The 12,869-nt window shown below is 36.8% G+C and overlaps 2 protein-coding genes across 2 annotated transcripts; one reads left to right on the top strand and one right to left on the bottom strand.

Annotated features, from left to right (window-relative positions):
- LOC109844697 lies at window positions 284-2,688 on the bottom strand. The gene is made up of 2 exons (XM_020413814.1): window positions 2,079-2,688; window positions 284-1,590 (listed from the first exon to the last, which is right to left on the bottom strand). Exons 1-2 carry the CDS (start codon window positions 2,686-2,688, stop codon window positions 284-286), a joined length of 1,917 nt encoding a protein of 638 aa, XP_020269403.1.
- LOC109844696 (inactive protein FRIGIDA-like) lies at window positions 9,180-10,170 on the top strand. The gene has a single exon (XM_020413813.1). The coding sequence runs from the start codon at window positions 9,238-9,240 to the stop codon at window positions 10,168-10,170; it is 933 nt and encodes a 310-aa protein (XP_020269402.1). The 5' UTR covers window positions 9,180-9,237.

Here is a 12,869-nt window from a genome sequence, read left to right as displayed (position 1 = left end):
AAATGATATTGAAAAATGTTATGTGTTGAGATCTTTATGGCTATTGTATAAATAAAAATTTCAATTGGTAGAATATATATCTTATATGTTATTATTGAGATCTTTATGGCTATTGTATAAATAAAAATTTCAATTGGTAGAATATATATCTTATATGTTATTAGTTTTTTTTTGGTCAATGAATTTTTTTTTATTCATTTCCCAATTTGTAAAGTTTGTATACACATCAAATCTCACTAGTTTTTCTAGTGAGAAACAAGAATTCCAACATATCTATGTTAGATTACAATCCTCCTATCTTTTCCTTTACATAATCAAGTATATCTTTATTAAGCACCTTGGTTAAAATTGAGATTTTTACCTCCCTAATCAGTTGGACTGGAGTGTGATGTTTCCCTTGAAAAATCCTCAAATTCCTTTCCTTCCAAATCCAATAGACAGTTGCCGAAAGAGCCATTCTTTTCCCTTGAAAAATCCTCAAATTCCTTTCCTTCCAAATCCAATAGACAGTTGCCGAAAGAGCCATTCTTTTCACTTTCTTCATATATCCCTTCCCTTTCAGTTCAGCACTATACCAGTTCACCACCTGATCCCAGTTGCATGACCTCCTCGAGTAACATAACCACTCCATGATTCCATTCCAGATAGCTGCTGAGTATTGGCACTCGAAAAACAGATGTTTACATGTTTCTTGCTGAGATGCACACAGGGTGCACAGGCTTTCAGTTATCATCCCCATCTTGCATAGTCTCTCCTTAGTTAGCAGTCTTGAGTGGTTGGCTAGCCATAGGATTACTGAGTGTTTAGGGTAGTGCAGCCCACCCCAAATTGAGCCTGACATTGTATCAATAGGAGTTGTTGAGTGAGTCAGGGCTTTATATATCTCAGATATTTGGATTTTCCCATTATCATAGCATTCTTTCATAACTCTCTGCAGATTGTTTTTATCACCAAATTTATTGAGAGCCAAGTCTCTAACCTTGAGTAATTGTCTCCACATCCAAGAATCAGTTCTTCTTGCTTGAACTTGCCATATATCCACTTGGTGTATGTAGTTTTCATGCACCCATTTAATCCATAATATATCTTTTTTTGTATGAATCATCCATAGTAGTTTCATTGCAGCTGCATAATTCCATGTTTTTGCACTGTATATCCCCAGACCACCCATTTTCCTGTCTGTGCATACATCTCTCCAAGATATCAGATGCATTTTGCAGTTCCATAAGAAATCAGAGCATAACTTGTCTATTTTCTGCAAAACTCTTATGGGTAGAATGTAACTATTTGTCCAATAATTCTGAATCCCCATAATAACAGTTTTAATTAACTGAATTCTTCCAGCATATGACATTTTTCTTCTGCTTTGCCATCCTTGAATCTGTTCTGAAATTTTGCTAATCAGATTTGAGCAATCAAGATGTGAGAGTCTTTTAGAAATCAGAGGCATCCCCAAATATCTAATTGGTAGAGAACCTTCAGAAAAGCTCAGTAGAGAACATATTTGGTTCTTGACATTTTCCTCAACCCCTCCCAGATAGACAGCACATTTATTGGAGTTTGCTTCCAATCCAGAAACTCTACTGAAGTCTTGAAGACAACTATTCAGTTTACTAATAGACTGGATACTTCCAATCCAGAAACTCTACTGAAGTCTTGAAGACAACTATTCAGTTTACTAATAGACTGGATATCAGCTTTACTGAACAATAGCAAATCATCCGCAAATATTAAGTGAGTTATCCCCAAGCCAGAGCATCTAGGATGGTATTTGAACAGGTTATTAGTTCTAAGCTTCTTCATCCTCCTGGACAAATACTCCATCCCAATAACAAATAAATAAGGTGATAGAGGATCCCCCTGTCTCAGTCCCCTTGCCCCTTTAAAATATCCATGTAGAGATCCATTAAGGGATAGTGAAAATTTTGTAGTAGTTATACAGGTAATAATCCATCCAATCATTTTTTCTAGAAATCCCAATCCTGTCAACATAGCTTTAATGAAATCTCAGCTTATTGTATCAAATGCTTTTCTCAAATCTATGTTGAGTGTAGCTCTCGGGGATATATGTTTCCTACCATAATGCTTTACCAGTTCATGAGCAAGTAGAATGTTATTTGAGATAATCCTTCCTTTGACAAAGGCACACTGTGCATCATTTACTAAATACCCAGTGACTTTCTGGATTCTAGCAGTTATTACTTTCGAGATCACTTTGTAGACACAATTACAGCAGGAAATTGGTCTAAACTCAGATGGTGAGCTTGGATTCAGAACTTTAGGAATTAAGGTGATGGTAGTTGTATTGAGAGAGCCAAGTAGCTTACCAGAACTAAAAAACTCCTGAACAACCTTGATCATGTCTGCACTAATAATATTCCAAGTGCTTTCGAAAAATGATGCACTATAACCATCAGGTCCAGGGGCCTTTTCATCAGAGATAGTAAAAACAGCATGCTTGATCTCTTCATTGGTGATTGGAGACTCCAGTTCATTTCTATGTCTATCCATAAGAATGGGACCATCAGAGATGACTGCAGGGTCTGGTTCTAGAGTATTCACTTTTCTCCCAAGCAAATTTTTGTAATATTCAATAAATTCAGTAGCAATTTCAGGCAAATCTGTAATCCTCCTTCCATTCTCTGAATAGAGTGTTAACACTCTATTTTGATGCCTTTTAGCTTTCATGATTGAATGGAAATATTGTGAGCTTCTATCCCCATGCACAGCCCAACTGATATTTGCTTTTAGCTTTCATGATTGAATGGAAATATTGTGAGCTTCTATCCCCATGCACAGCCCAACTGATATTTGCTTTTTGTCTATGAAATGATTCTTCACATTGAAGCAGCCTGTTATATTTTTGAATGCATTTTTTCTCCTGAGTAATTAGACTTTGCTTTAGAAGATCCAAACTCATCTGATTTTGTACTCCTAGTAATTCCTCTTTAGCTCTTGCAACTTGCTCCCCAATGTTCATGAAGTGCTTCTTATTTAACTCTTTGAGGACAGGTTTCAGCATCTTAAGTTTAGAGTAAAACTTGTACATCTTGTACCCTTTTATCTCTTGACCCCAGACATAATTCACAAGTGCTAAGAAGTCAGGATGTTTTGTCCACATTTTATAGAATTTAAAAGGTTTTTTCCCTTGAAAATCCTCATCCCCAACAGATACAAGAGCTGGAGAATGATCTGAGCACATTGGTACTAGAAATTCCACCTGGCTTGATGTATAATGATGCAACCATCTATCATTAATCAGAATTCTGTCTATTCTGCTCCAGACTCTAGTATTAGCATCTTGCTTATTATTCCAAGTGTAAAAACATCCAATAGATTTGATGTGAAGAAGTTGGCTTGATGAAATAAAGTTTTGGAAGTCTTCTGTGTCAGCATCTGAAATAGGAGCTCCTCCCATTTTTTCTTCAGCACTAATGATTGCATTAAAATCTTCACCAACCAACCAAGGGCAGTTTACATTTTGTTTGATTTCCAGAAGATCCTGCCATAATTTTTTCCTATTCTCCCTTTGATTTGAGGCATAAACCACAGACATTAGGCATGATACTTTTCCATTTTTCAATTGGACAGAGCAAGTCAGGCATTGATCAGTTGTGCTTATACTTTGAACTGTCATTAAATCATTGTTCCAAAGTATCCAGATTCTCCCATTACCAGCTTCCTGAACATTTGAAATCCAATTCCAGTCTCTAGCAAATTTCTCCAGATTCTCCCATTACCAGCTTCCTGAACATTTGAAATCCAATTCCAGTCTCTAGCAAATTTCCTGGCAATATGCTCCATCTTTACCAGCTTCCTGAACATTTGAAATCCAATTCCAGTCTCTAGCAAATTTCCTGGCAATATGCTCCATCTTTCCTTCCTTTAGTTTTGTTTCTAGAAGAGCTATAAAGGGAATATTGTACTGATATATAAATTGCTTTACAATTAAATGCTTAGAGGATTTGTTAAATCCTCTAATATTCCAAATGGCTAAATGCATTTTATTGATTCCCCCCTGTCAATATAACAAGGGTCAAAGTCATATACCTATGGATCTAGTGGGGAGAATTGAGTTTTCTGATTTGAATTCCCAGCAATGTTGATTGTTGTTCTTCTAGCAATATGTGCTCTACTCACACTTGTGAATCCTGATGCATTCACAGTTGGGGATTGATATACATTTGTAAGACATGGGCTACCATGTTTTATGCCTTGTGCACCTGGTGAGCTATTATCTATAGCTTTACCCTTGTCTTTTAAGCTGTGCATGTTTTCTGTTGTTGCTGTGATATATTGCACCCTTCCTTACTCATGCTATCTTTTCCCTGAGCCTCATATGCAGATTCATTATCAGGTAAAACCTGTTGCACATCATTTTCCTTTTCAGCATTAGTATTCAATCTATCAACCTGCACCTGAACACTGTGCGTATCAGTCTGAACATTATGTGCCTGCACAACTTCCTTCTGTCTATTAACAGGAACCCACATTTTCCTTCCCTTTTGCCTCCTGCAATATTCAGTATCATGTCCCACAATATTACAAACTGTGCACCATTTTGGCTTGAGTTCATATATGACATTTTGCCTATACTTTTTCCCATCAGGTCCTTGTATTTCAACTGTGTCAGGTAATGACTCTTTCAAGGGCAGCTTCACTTCCAGTAAAACCCTAGCATAGCTTAGCCTTTGCCTTGTTGCTGTAAGCATGTCAGTTGTTATTGGACATCCAATAAGACTTGAGATTTTGCTAATACCTGTAGCACTCCATAGGTCGAGCTTTAAATTTGGAAATTGTACCCATAATGGATAAGAACAATCTTGTATTTTTTCCACTTCAGAGTCATTGTACCCATAATGGATAAGAACAATCTTGTATTTTTTCCACTTCAGAGTCAATTGACCAAGGCTTGAGAACCAATGGCCTTGAGCCAAAAAACCATGGGTATTTTTTCCACTTCAGAGTCAATTGACCAAGGCTTGAGAACCAATGGCCTTGAGCCAAAAAACCATGGACCTGCATCTAACACTTTTCTCATCTGCTGTTCCGTCTGGAAATCAAACAAGAAAACACCTGATTTGATCAAAATGATTTTTGGAATTGAAATTCTCCCTCAAGCTTTATTTACATATGCTTCCATGGATTTGAATTTTGCATTGAATCCTATAACATGACCTACTAAAGCATTTTTCCAGTAATCAACTCCTTCCCTCCATTCCATTTCAGTAAAAACTGCGGCATTAGATTGATCAGATGGTATGAAATTAAGAGACAAACCTTTTCCAGGTTTTCTATTATCTGTAAACAAGCTAGCAAAGGATTTCTTCTTTCTTTCACTTTCCTTTGTTAAATCTATCTCATCTTTCGATTCATCATTCTTTTCCTCCAGATTGATTTTCCCATAATTTTTTGAAGATTGAGCTGCAGGAGTTGTAAGAATCTCAACATTGCTATTAATTTCATCACAATCTTCATCATTCTCTATATTCAAATCATCTTCTATATCTTCAGCCCAGGAGATTGAGTTAGGACTCTTACTAAGTTGTCGAGTAAAGGTAGAGTCAGATCTGAGATGAACTTGAGCAGGATCAGAGAGAGAGGTAGTTCTAGCCAGTATTTCCTCCATGAGCACTCTCTTCTTCGCCCCAATCGGACCTGTACTCCCCATTAGTTCCATCGACGAATCCTCTCGAGCTTCAACTGTTCCATTGCTTTTCTCACTATTTTCGATTCCCTCTGTTTCCTCAGATCTACGAGTAGACGAAGAGGAGGGGAAAATGAAAATAGAGTCTCTCAGAGTAGCACTAGGAGTCCCCTTGCTCCCAATTTTCTTCTTCCTCCTCATTAGATCTAGACGGAGGTGCACAATAGCGGGAAAATTTTCGCGCGCTAAAATGCACCAATAGAGACCGCCACTTTTTTTGTATCCATATTTGTCGGTATGGATATGGATATATGTTATTAGTTTATATGCATAATTGTAAATGTGCCCTCAATGGAAATTTTTTCCGGATCCGTCACTGTATATCTATATCTTTATCCTTATCTGTGATTGGTAAGCTATTATGGATATGGCAACTGATAAGTATCATATCCATGTCATGTCTGAAACGTATGCACCTTTAAATCCACTAATCAAATACTTATTTCCCTGGATCGACTGGTTACCTCGGTAGTAATATCGGAACTGTTTGTTTCATAACCACCAGTGGTGATACGTGAACGTTATGTTTTCACAATCACTTGATAGTTGATGCATGACGAGAAGGTTCCTGGAAAAAAATGGTCTTTTACTTGACTGGTTGGGTTTATCTGAAAAAATATATTACTTTAGGCATTATTACGTACCTTCAGATTAAATTGAAAACATATAACGTTCACGTATTAAATCCACTAATCATTAGCCATGTCATGTTAAAAGATATCCAATATATAACATGTGTATTCATGAAAGAGTAGGAAGGGATTTTACACAGATTAAATTGAAATGACAAGAAACAATTGAATGTAATAAGAAAAATACAGGGAATGAATGTCAAACTTTCTCACAATATCAGAGCTTCAAATATTGGATTGCGTACTGCATGTTCTTGATAATTAATTAACATCACCGATAAGACATAAATATGTTAGGATTGTGTCTTTGATTCTTTGTATAACTTCATGAGAAATAAATAGGGTTAGAGATCTATCATGATTAGGAGATTGAATCTCATTATGATTAGGAGTTTGAACCCTAATCATAATTAGGAAGTTAGGTGAGAGATAAGGTTGTGATTTTCCTATATATATTCTTCTATTGTTGGAGGAAAAACCAAACAGGTGAGAGAAAGTTAATATTCTTGTAATTCAGAGTTAGCAGAGGGCGTAACCTGATTCAACAATATTGTGCGAGAGGTGAGGGTTTCGTAGTCTTTGTCCGTGCAAAAGATTACATCATTAGGAGAGGGTTTCACAATCTTTGTCCGTTCAAAAGATTGTAAGGAGAGGGTTTTGGAGCGAATATGAGAGTTGATTATGTATGTGTGGTTAAGAGATTGAGAGACGAGTGTTGAGTGGTTCCTCTTGTAGTTCTTCCTGATACATAGTGGATTTCTCGCATTGTTGCCTATGGACGTAGGTCGAAGTTGGTCGATTGGACCACGTAAATCTCAGTGGTTTTTCTTCTTGATTGTGGTTGTTTGATATCTTATTGATTGTGGGTTAGCTTCCAAGTTGCGGAGATCGTAGTAAGCAGGGAAAGCTAAAATTCCCCAACAAAATAGAGTAGTTAGTGGATTAGCTAGGTTACCTGCTACCTTGAAAAATAAAGCCAGCGCAGCCTCTAATTACTCTCAACTAACTCTAAATTAAAAGGAATCAGAAAAGAAATGACCACAAGCTCCTCTTGAGAAAAGTCATATCCGCAATCTAAACATCGTAAGCTTCGCCTTTAAGAAAAATTTAAGTTCGTACCTTTTATAACTACCCCAGGGGCGGATCCAGGATTTCAAATAAGGGTTGTCATTTATCAATACAAAAGTAAAGGAAAAAAATCAAAAGAAACCAATTAAAAATATTATATAATCAAGAAATAGTAATATTTTAAATTACAACTCAAATTTAAATATCTAATGCTAGTCCAGATGTAATTGCATTCTTCTGTTGTTCATAGCTTGAAAGCGCTTGATGATATCAACATCATCAATTGTGGAAAACACTTCTTTCTCCACAAATGTTACTAAACAATCATTAAGCCACGGGTTTGACATTTTGTTCCTCAGCTCGTTCTTCGCATAATTCATTATTTTAATTACTAGTCACATTCATGAGAAATTGAGAATTAAATCTTTCAAATAGACTAATAGAGGAAAAGTTTAAACATACCTGAAATTGGCTCAGCTTTGGACTGCTCTGATTTAATTTGTGAATATTTAGATAAGTTTATGAAAATTTAGGATTTCTAAATTTTAGAAGAAGAAAAATAAAAAGGATAAGGGAATGGCCTAAATTGAAGGGGTGAGGGGATGAGATCGTGATTCGTGGTCAGTAAAGGAAGGGGAAAGGTCTCCCCGCTCCCGCCTCTTTTAGTTTTTTAACATGAATTGCCTAATTAATGAAAGGAATGAAAAAAAAATTGAGGGTATGCAAAACCACTCGAACCCGCAACCTCTAATAGAAATTTCAAGATTTTTACCATCTCAGCTACATATTCATATTGTCTTGGGGTTGTCATATGCATACTATGACAACCCCGTAAATCCGCCCCTGTTTGGTTATTAATTTCAATATATTTTTATTTATAGTGTTGTGTCACATTAAAGTTACATGTATTTTTGACATCAGCTTCTCATGTGAACTGAGCAACATGCTTCTTGGTAAAATTTTATGTCCTAATACTTTCCTATAATTTTTAAGATTGGAAAAGCTATTATTATTTGCTTAATTGCTATTTAGGAAGGTTCAGTTGCAGAATACATAAGAATGCAAAACAGGGATAAGATACATATCAAACAAAAAAGAGACTAAACTATCAATAAACATATACTCTGTTCTGGTTAGAACTTATATATTTTTGAAAGAGATGAATTATTGGGAACATCTTGGTACATATAAATTGTTGCCTAGTTAATATTATTATCATTATTCCAGAATTTGATCATGTTTGATAGTATAACAATACATTATATCAAGTTGTTAATTATAGTCAAGAAAGGATATCGAATCCAAATTCATGTGTAATAAGCAATCGAAACAATAGATCTGAAATATACGATTTGGAAGCCTTTCATCTAATAAAATTATCCAAACAAGTGATGTGTTAATATGTGGATTTCAAATTTTTAGATTTCAAATCCTTTGATTTTAAATCTATACTTCAAATCCAAATCTTATTTCTCAAACACAAACTTTGAAAACAAAAAATAGTGCAATGTTCTAAATCCTAAATTATGTTTGGTCATATATGCTTTTGCTAGTAAATCAAATGTATCATACTACAAATAGATTATAACTTTTTCAGGTGAAAAAAATAGAAAGCAATTTATTTACCTACTTTAATTGTCAAAAGAAATTCGTGATAAATATTCAATATTTATAATTCTCCACACGAAACTTGTTCAAAAAATAAATAATAATAATAATAACAGAATAAGAAAGAAAGAAAAGGGAGAAAAACGCTTTCTAGTAACCGTTTTTATTTTCTGATCCCATTCTGTCTGTCTCTGCGGCGATCCTAGGGTTCCTTTTTCATCCATGTCGCCATCCCAGTTGGAGGACGAAGAAGAAGTCGAGGAAGAGGTTGAAGAGGAGGTAGAAGAAGTCGAGGAGGAAGAAGAAATTGAATACGTCGAAGTCTCTGAAGAAGAGGAGGAAGAAGAAGACCAAAACCCTAACCCTAATCAGAAACCGAAGCCCTCGGTCCCCGAATCCATCACCAACCTCAAATCCCTCCACGGCGCTCTCTCCGACTTCCTCCTCGATTACAACTCCCTCCACCAAACCCTAGACTCCATCAATTCCTCCCTTGATGCCGTCTCCACCATCAAAACCCCCACCAACTCCTCCCTCAATGCCGTCAAAACCCCCGAACCCGAAGCATCTTTGCCGGTTGCCGAAAGGCAGGACTCCGAGGTCGAAAGCCTTTGCCGTTCCAACGCCCCCAAAGCCCTCCGCAAGTACATCATGACCCACTTATCCGAGATTGATCGCCTCCGTCGGGAGGTCCCCGAGGCCCTCAAGCTGGCCTTCGTCCCTGAAAAATTAGTTCTTGAAGCAATGGGCAAGTTCTATTTGCAGGGATGCAAGGCCTACGAACATGGAGATTCTAATGCCATTAATTGCCGTCGTGCTGGGATTCTACTGCTGGAGTTCTATTTGATTGCGGGGTGTCCTGTGGCTTCGGCATCGTCACAGTCAGTTAAGGGAGGCGCTATGGATGCTGCAATTTCATGGAGGAAAAGGATTATTAGTGAGGGAGGGATTGAGTCTGCAAGCGCTGTGGATGCTCTCGGGCTTGTTCTTCTGGTTGCGGCCTTCGGGGTGCCTGTAGAGTTCAAAGCAAAGGAACTGTACACTCTTCTGAGATTGTGTAATTTGGCGAAGAATGGGGATGTTCTGCGCCGCTCAACCATTCTTGTTCAGAAGGTTCAAGGTAATGCCCGTGGCTTTTTTCTCTTGGGGACTTGAGCCTTCGTTCTTTCTTTAATATGGCTATCCCAGCATAGTTCATACCGACAATAACAACAACAATCACCAAGTGTTTATCCCAAACTTTTAGGGTGGGTCACTTTAATCATAGTATTTAAGTTTTTATATTGGGCAATCTCTTCCGTTAAGTTAAATATTACCATATCCTTATGAATGGCTTCCACCTAAGTTCTTTTAGGTCTAGTTCTAGATCACTTTACCCCATTAACTAAATTATTACACTTTTCTCAACCATGACAAAACCATGTCAACTGATTCTTCCTCATTTCATATGCGATAGAAGTAGCACCTAATCTTCTAAGGATGTACATTTCTTATATATCTCCACAAGACCATCTTATTCTTATTTCTGCTGCAATCTTTTTGTAAATTTTGGCTTAACTGTCCCGCTTTTTGATCCATAAAGCATTGTTGGTCTTATAACTTGTCTTATAAAAATTTCCTTTCAGTCTCATTTGTCATTCAATTCTTGCTTTTGAACAAAGGATACAAAAGTGCAAGTGAAAATGAGTTTGTTATTCTCGCTTCATATCAAGGTTACCAAAAGCGCTAGGCATCCTAGGCGTTGGACCTATGCCTAGAGCCTAGACACCTAGGCGGTTTTCATTTTTTAATTTTTAATTACAATATTAATAGTCTACCAATGTTATAGAGAGCTTAGTTGTCGGACTAGCGCCTAGGTGGATTTTCTTTTCCGTTTAAGTGGTAATGGCGGAGGTTTTTCTAAAGGTCAGAGGAGATGTTCATAATTGGAGGTTAGAGGAGATGTTCATAATTGGAGGACGTGGAGGTTGTAACGGAGGAAATAACGATCAAGACCTAAAGGTTTCAGTCCAATAGGCAGATTGCGCTATCCTAGAAAGTCCTAAGACCTAAGCAGACATCCTAGGTACCGCCTAGGCATAGGCGTATACCTAGGCGGGCAAGCCGGAGGCTTTTTAAAATATTGCTTCATATCCTTTTGTTATTCAAATATAAGAATGAGAATAAGCATTTTTTTTATCATATTTATTCCATTCCATATCTTATTTCACTCAATTCTCACTTCACTATGTTATAAAAAAAGATGCTCATCCCTTAACTCTTCTTTGTGAATGTTTATTCTGCAAAATGTGAGAATGAGGATTCTTTAGAGTAGGGCATTCTGACTTAAGAAAATGCTCGCGTTTGGTACGCAAGAATGGGAACTTGGGATAGACATTTTATTCTAGCCCGTGTACCAAACAAGATGTAGATAGTAGAGATGTTAGAATTATTGCAAGGAATCACATTTGACTCTTGCTCTGCAGATTAGCCAAATAGGAAAAAAAACCTCATTCCAATCTTTTAAATAAAATAATAATTATTGCAAAGGACAAAACTATGTGAACTGGAGAGGAAAGTGAATGTTCTATTTATTAATATTCTTAATAGCATACATGTGATATCCTCTATACACACACATGAGTTGTCATACAGGATAAACAGGAGCGGTTACATAGAAATGAATAATGATAAGTGATCAAAAGATTAAGAACAATAATATTTAATAATATCATCTAATAATATTTTACATTATCCCTCAAGTTAGAGCGTATATATTGTATATGCACAGCCTGTTAGGCTGTTACTCATAGCAACAAAATAACTAGATGAATGAACTTTAACAAAATAGCTAGAAAAGCATAATATCAAGAATAAATATATTCTCAACCAGAGATAACTTGAGCTAGTAAAATCGTATCGTGATTAGAAGAATAATCATTACTTTTGTGTTCAACAATAGACATCCAAAGTAGTGTATGACTCAAGAACCTTATATGCCTTGAATTCGAGCTATTCTTGTATATGATTGAGCTTGTGAATCCACATGTTGACATGATCGAGACCTTATATTTGACTCTGTGACACTTAACTTGAACCGAGAATGTCGTTTAGGTTTAATTGGACCCTTAATTGGAAAATTCCATTTTGTAGAATTTCAATTAAAGATTCACAATTTCCCTTTCAGTCTCTGATTCATGTATCTTGATTCTTGATCTGACTGTGCTGTTGATCTTTGTTACAGATTAGCCATGTTGACGCTTTGGACCAGCTGGAGCGCGAATTCCGACGGTTACAAGAGTTGAAGACTGCTGGTAGCTCAACGTACACAGCCATTTGGATGGAATCTCGTCTACAAGCATGGCACGACACTCGGGCTTCGGCTGGACTTGAGATTCAAACGCAACAAAGTCGGGTGGATCAAATGGAGGCCTTGGCTATCTTGGGGATGGCGAAGGATGACTTGGAGCGTTCACAAGTTGTGATATCCGGAAAATTGGAGCTCTCGAAACAGAAGTTAGCCAAGATCCAACAAGAGGCTGCGAAAACATTATCCCTCACCGAGGAATCCTTCAAGGTTGCATTGCAGTGTGAGCTTGAGCGAACTTATACAGAGGAATTGACTAAACTTGAAAGACAAGCATGTAGTCACAAACTTCATGTAGATTGATTGTAACTCTTGTACCTGCAAACTCAATTTTATTAATAGAAAATATGTCTTTTTTTCATTCATTATGTCTCATTTATTATGATGTCTTACTCCGTATGGAATAATCAACCACTACGTATGGAATAATCAACCATAATACTTGTGGGATTTTTGGCAAACCCCCAGCCTTCAACGGGTTTGATGAGCCTTTACCGACTACCGTTTG

The sequence above is a fragment of the Asparagus officinalis genome, chromosome 6, assembly GCF_001876935.1.
Source record: "Asparagus officinalis chromosome 6, Aspof.V1, whole genome shotgun sequence".
Classification (NCBI taxonomy): domain Eukaryota; kingdom Viridiplantae; phylum Streptophyta; class Magnoliopsida; order Asparagales; family Asparagaceae; genus Asparagus; species Asparagus officinalis.
Note: the sequence above shows the minus strand (reverse complement) of the source record. Positions and strands in the feature narration are given on the sequence as shown.

Bases quoted from the DNA above. Each gene is read 5' to 3' on its own strand.
- LOC109844697 (XM_020413814.1), bottom strand. From the start codon at position 2,688: ATGAAAGCTAAAAGGCATCAAAATAGAGTGTTAACACTCTATTCAGAG. The intron at 1,591-2,078 runs GTAGGAAACATA...GTTGTCTTCAAG, and splicing joins TGAACTGGTAAAGCATTATG to ACTTCAGTAGAGTTTCTGGA.
- LOC109844696 (XM_020413813.1), top strand. From the start codon at position 9,238: ATGTCGCCATCCCAGTTGGAGGACGAAGAAGAAGTCGAGGAAGAGGTT.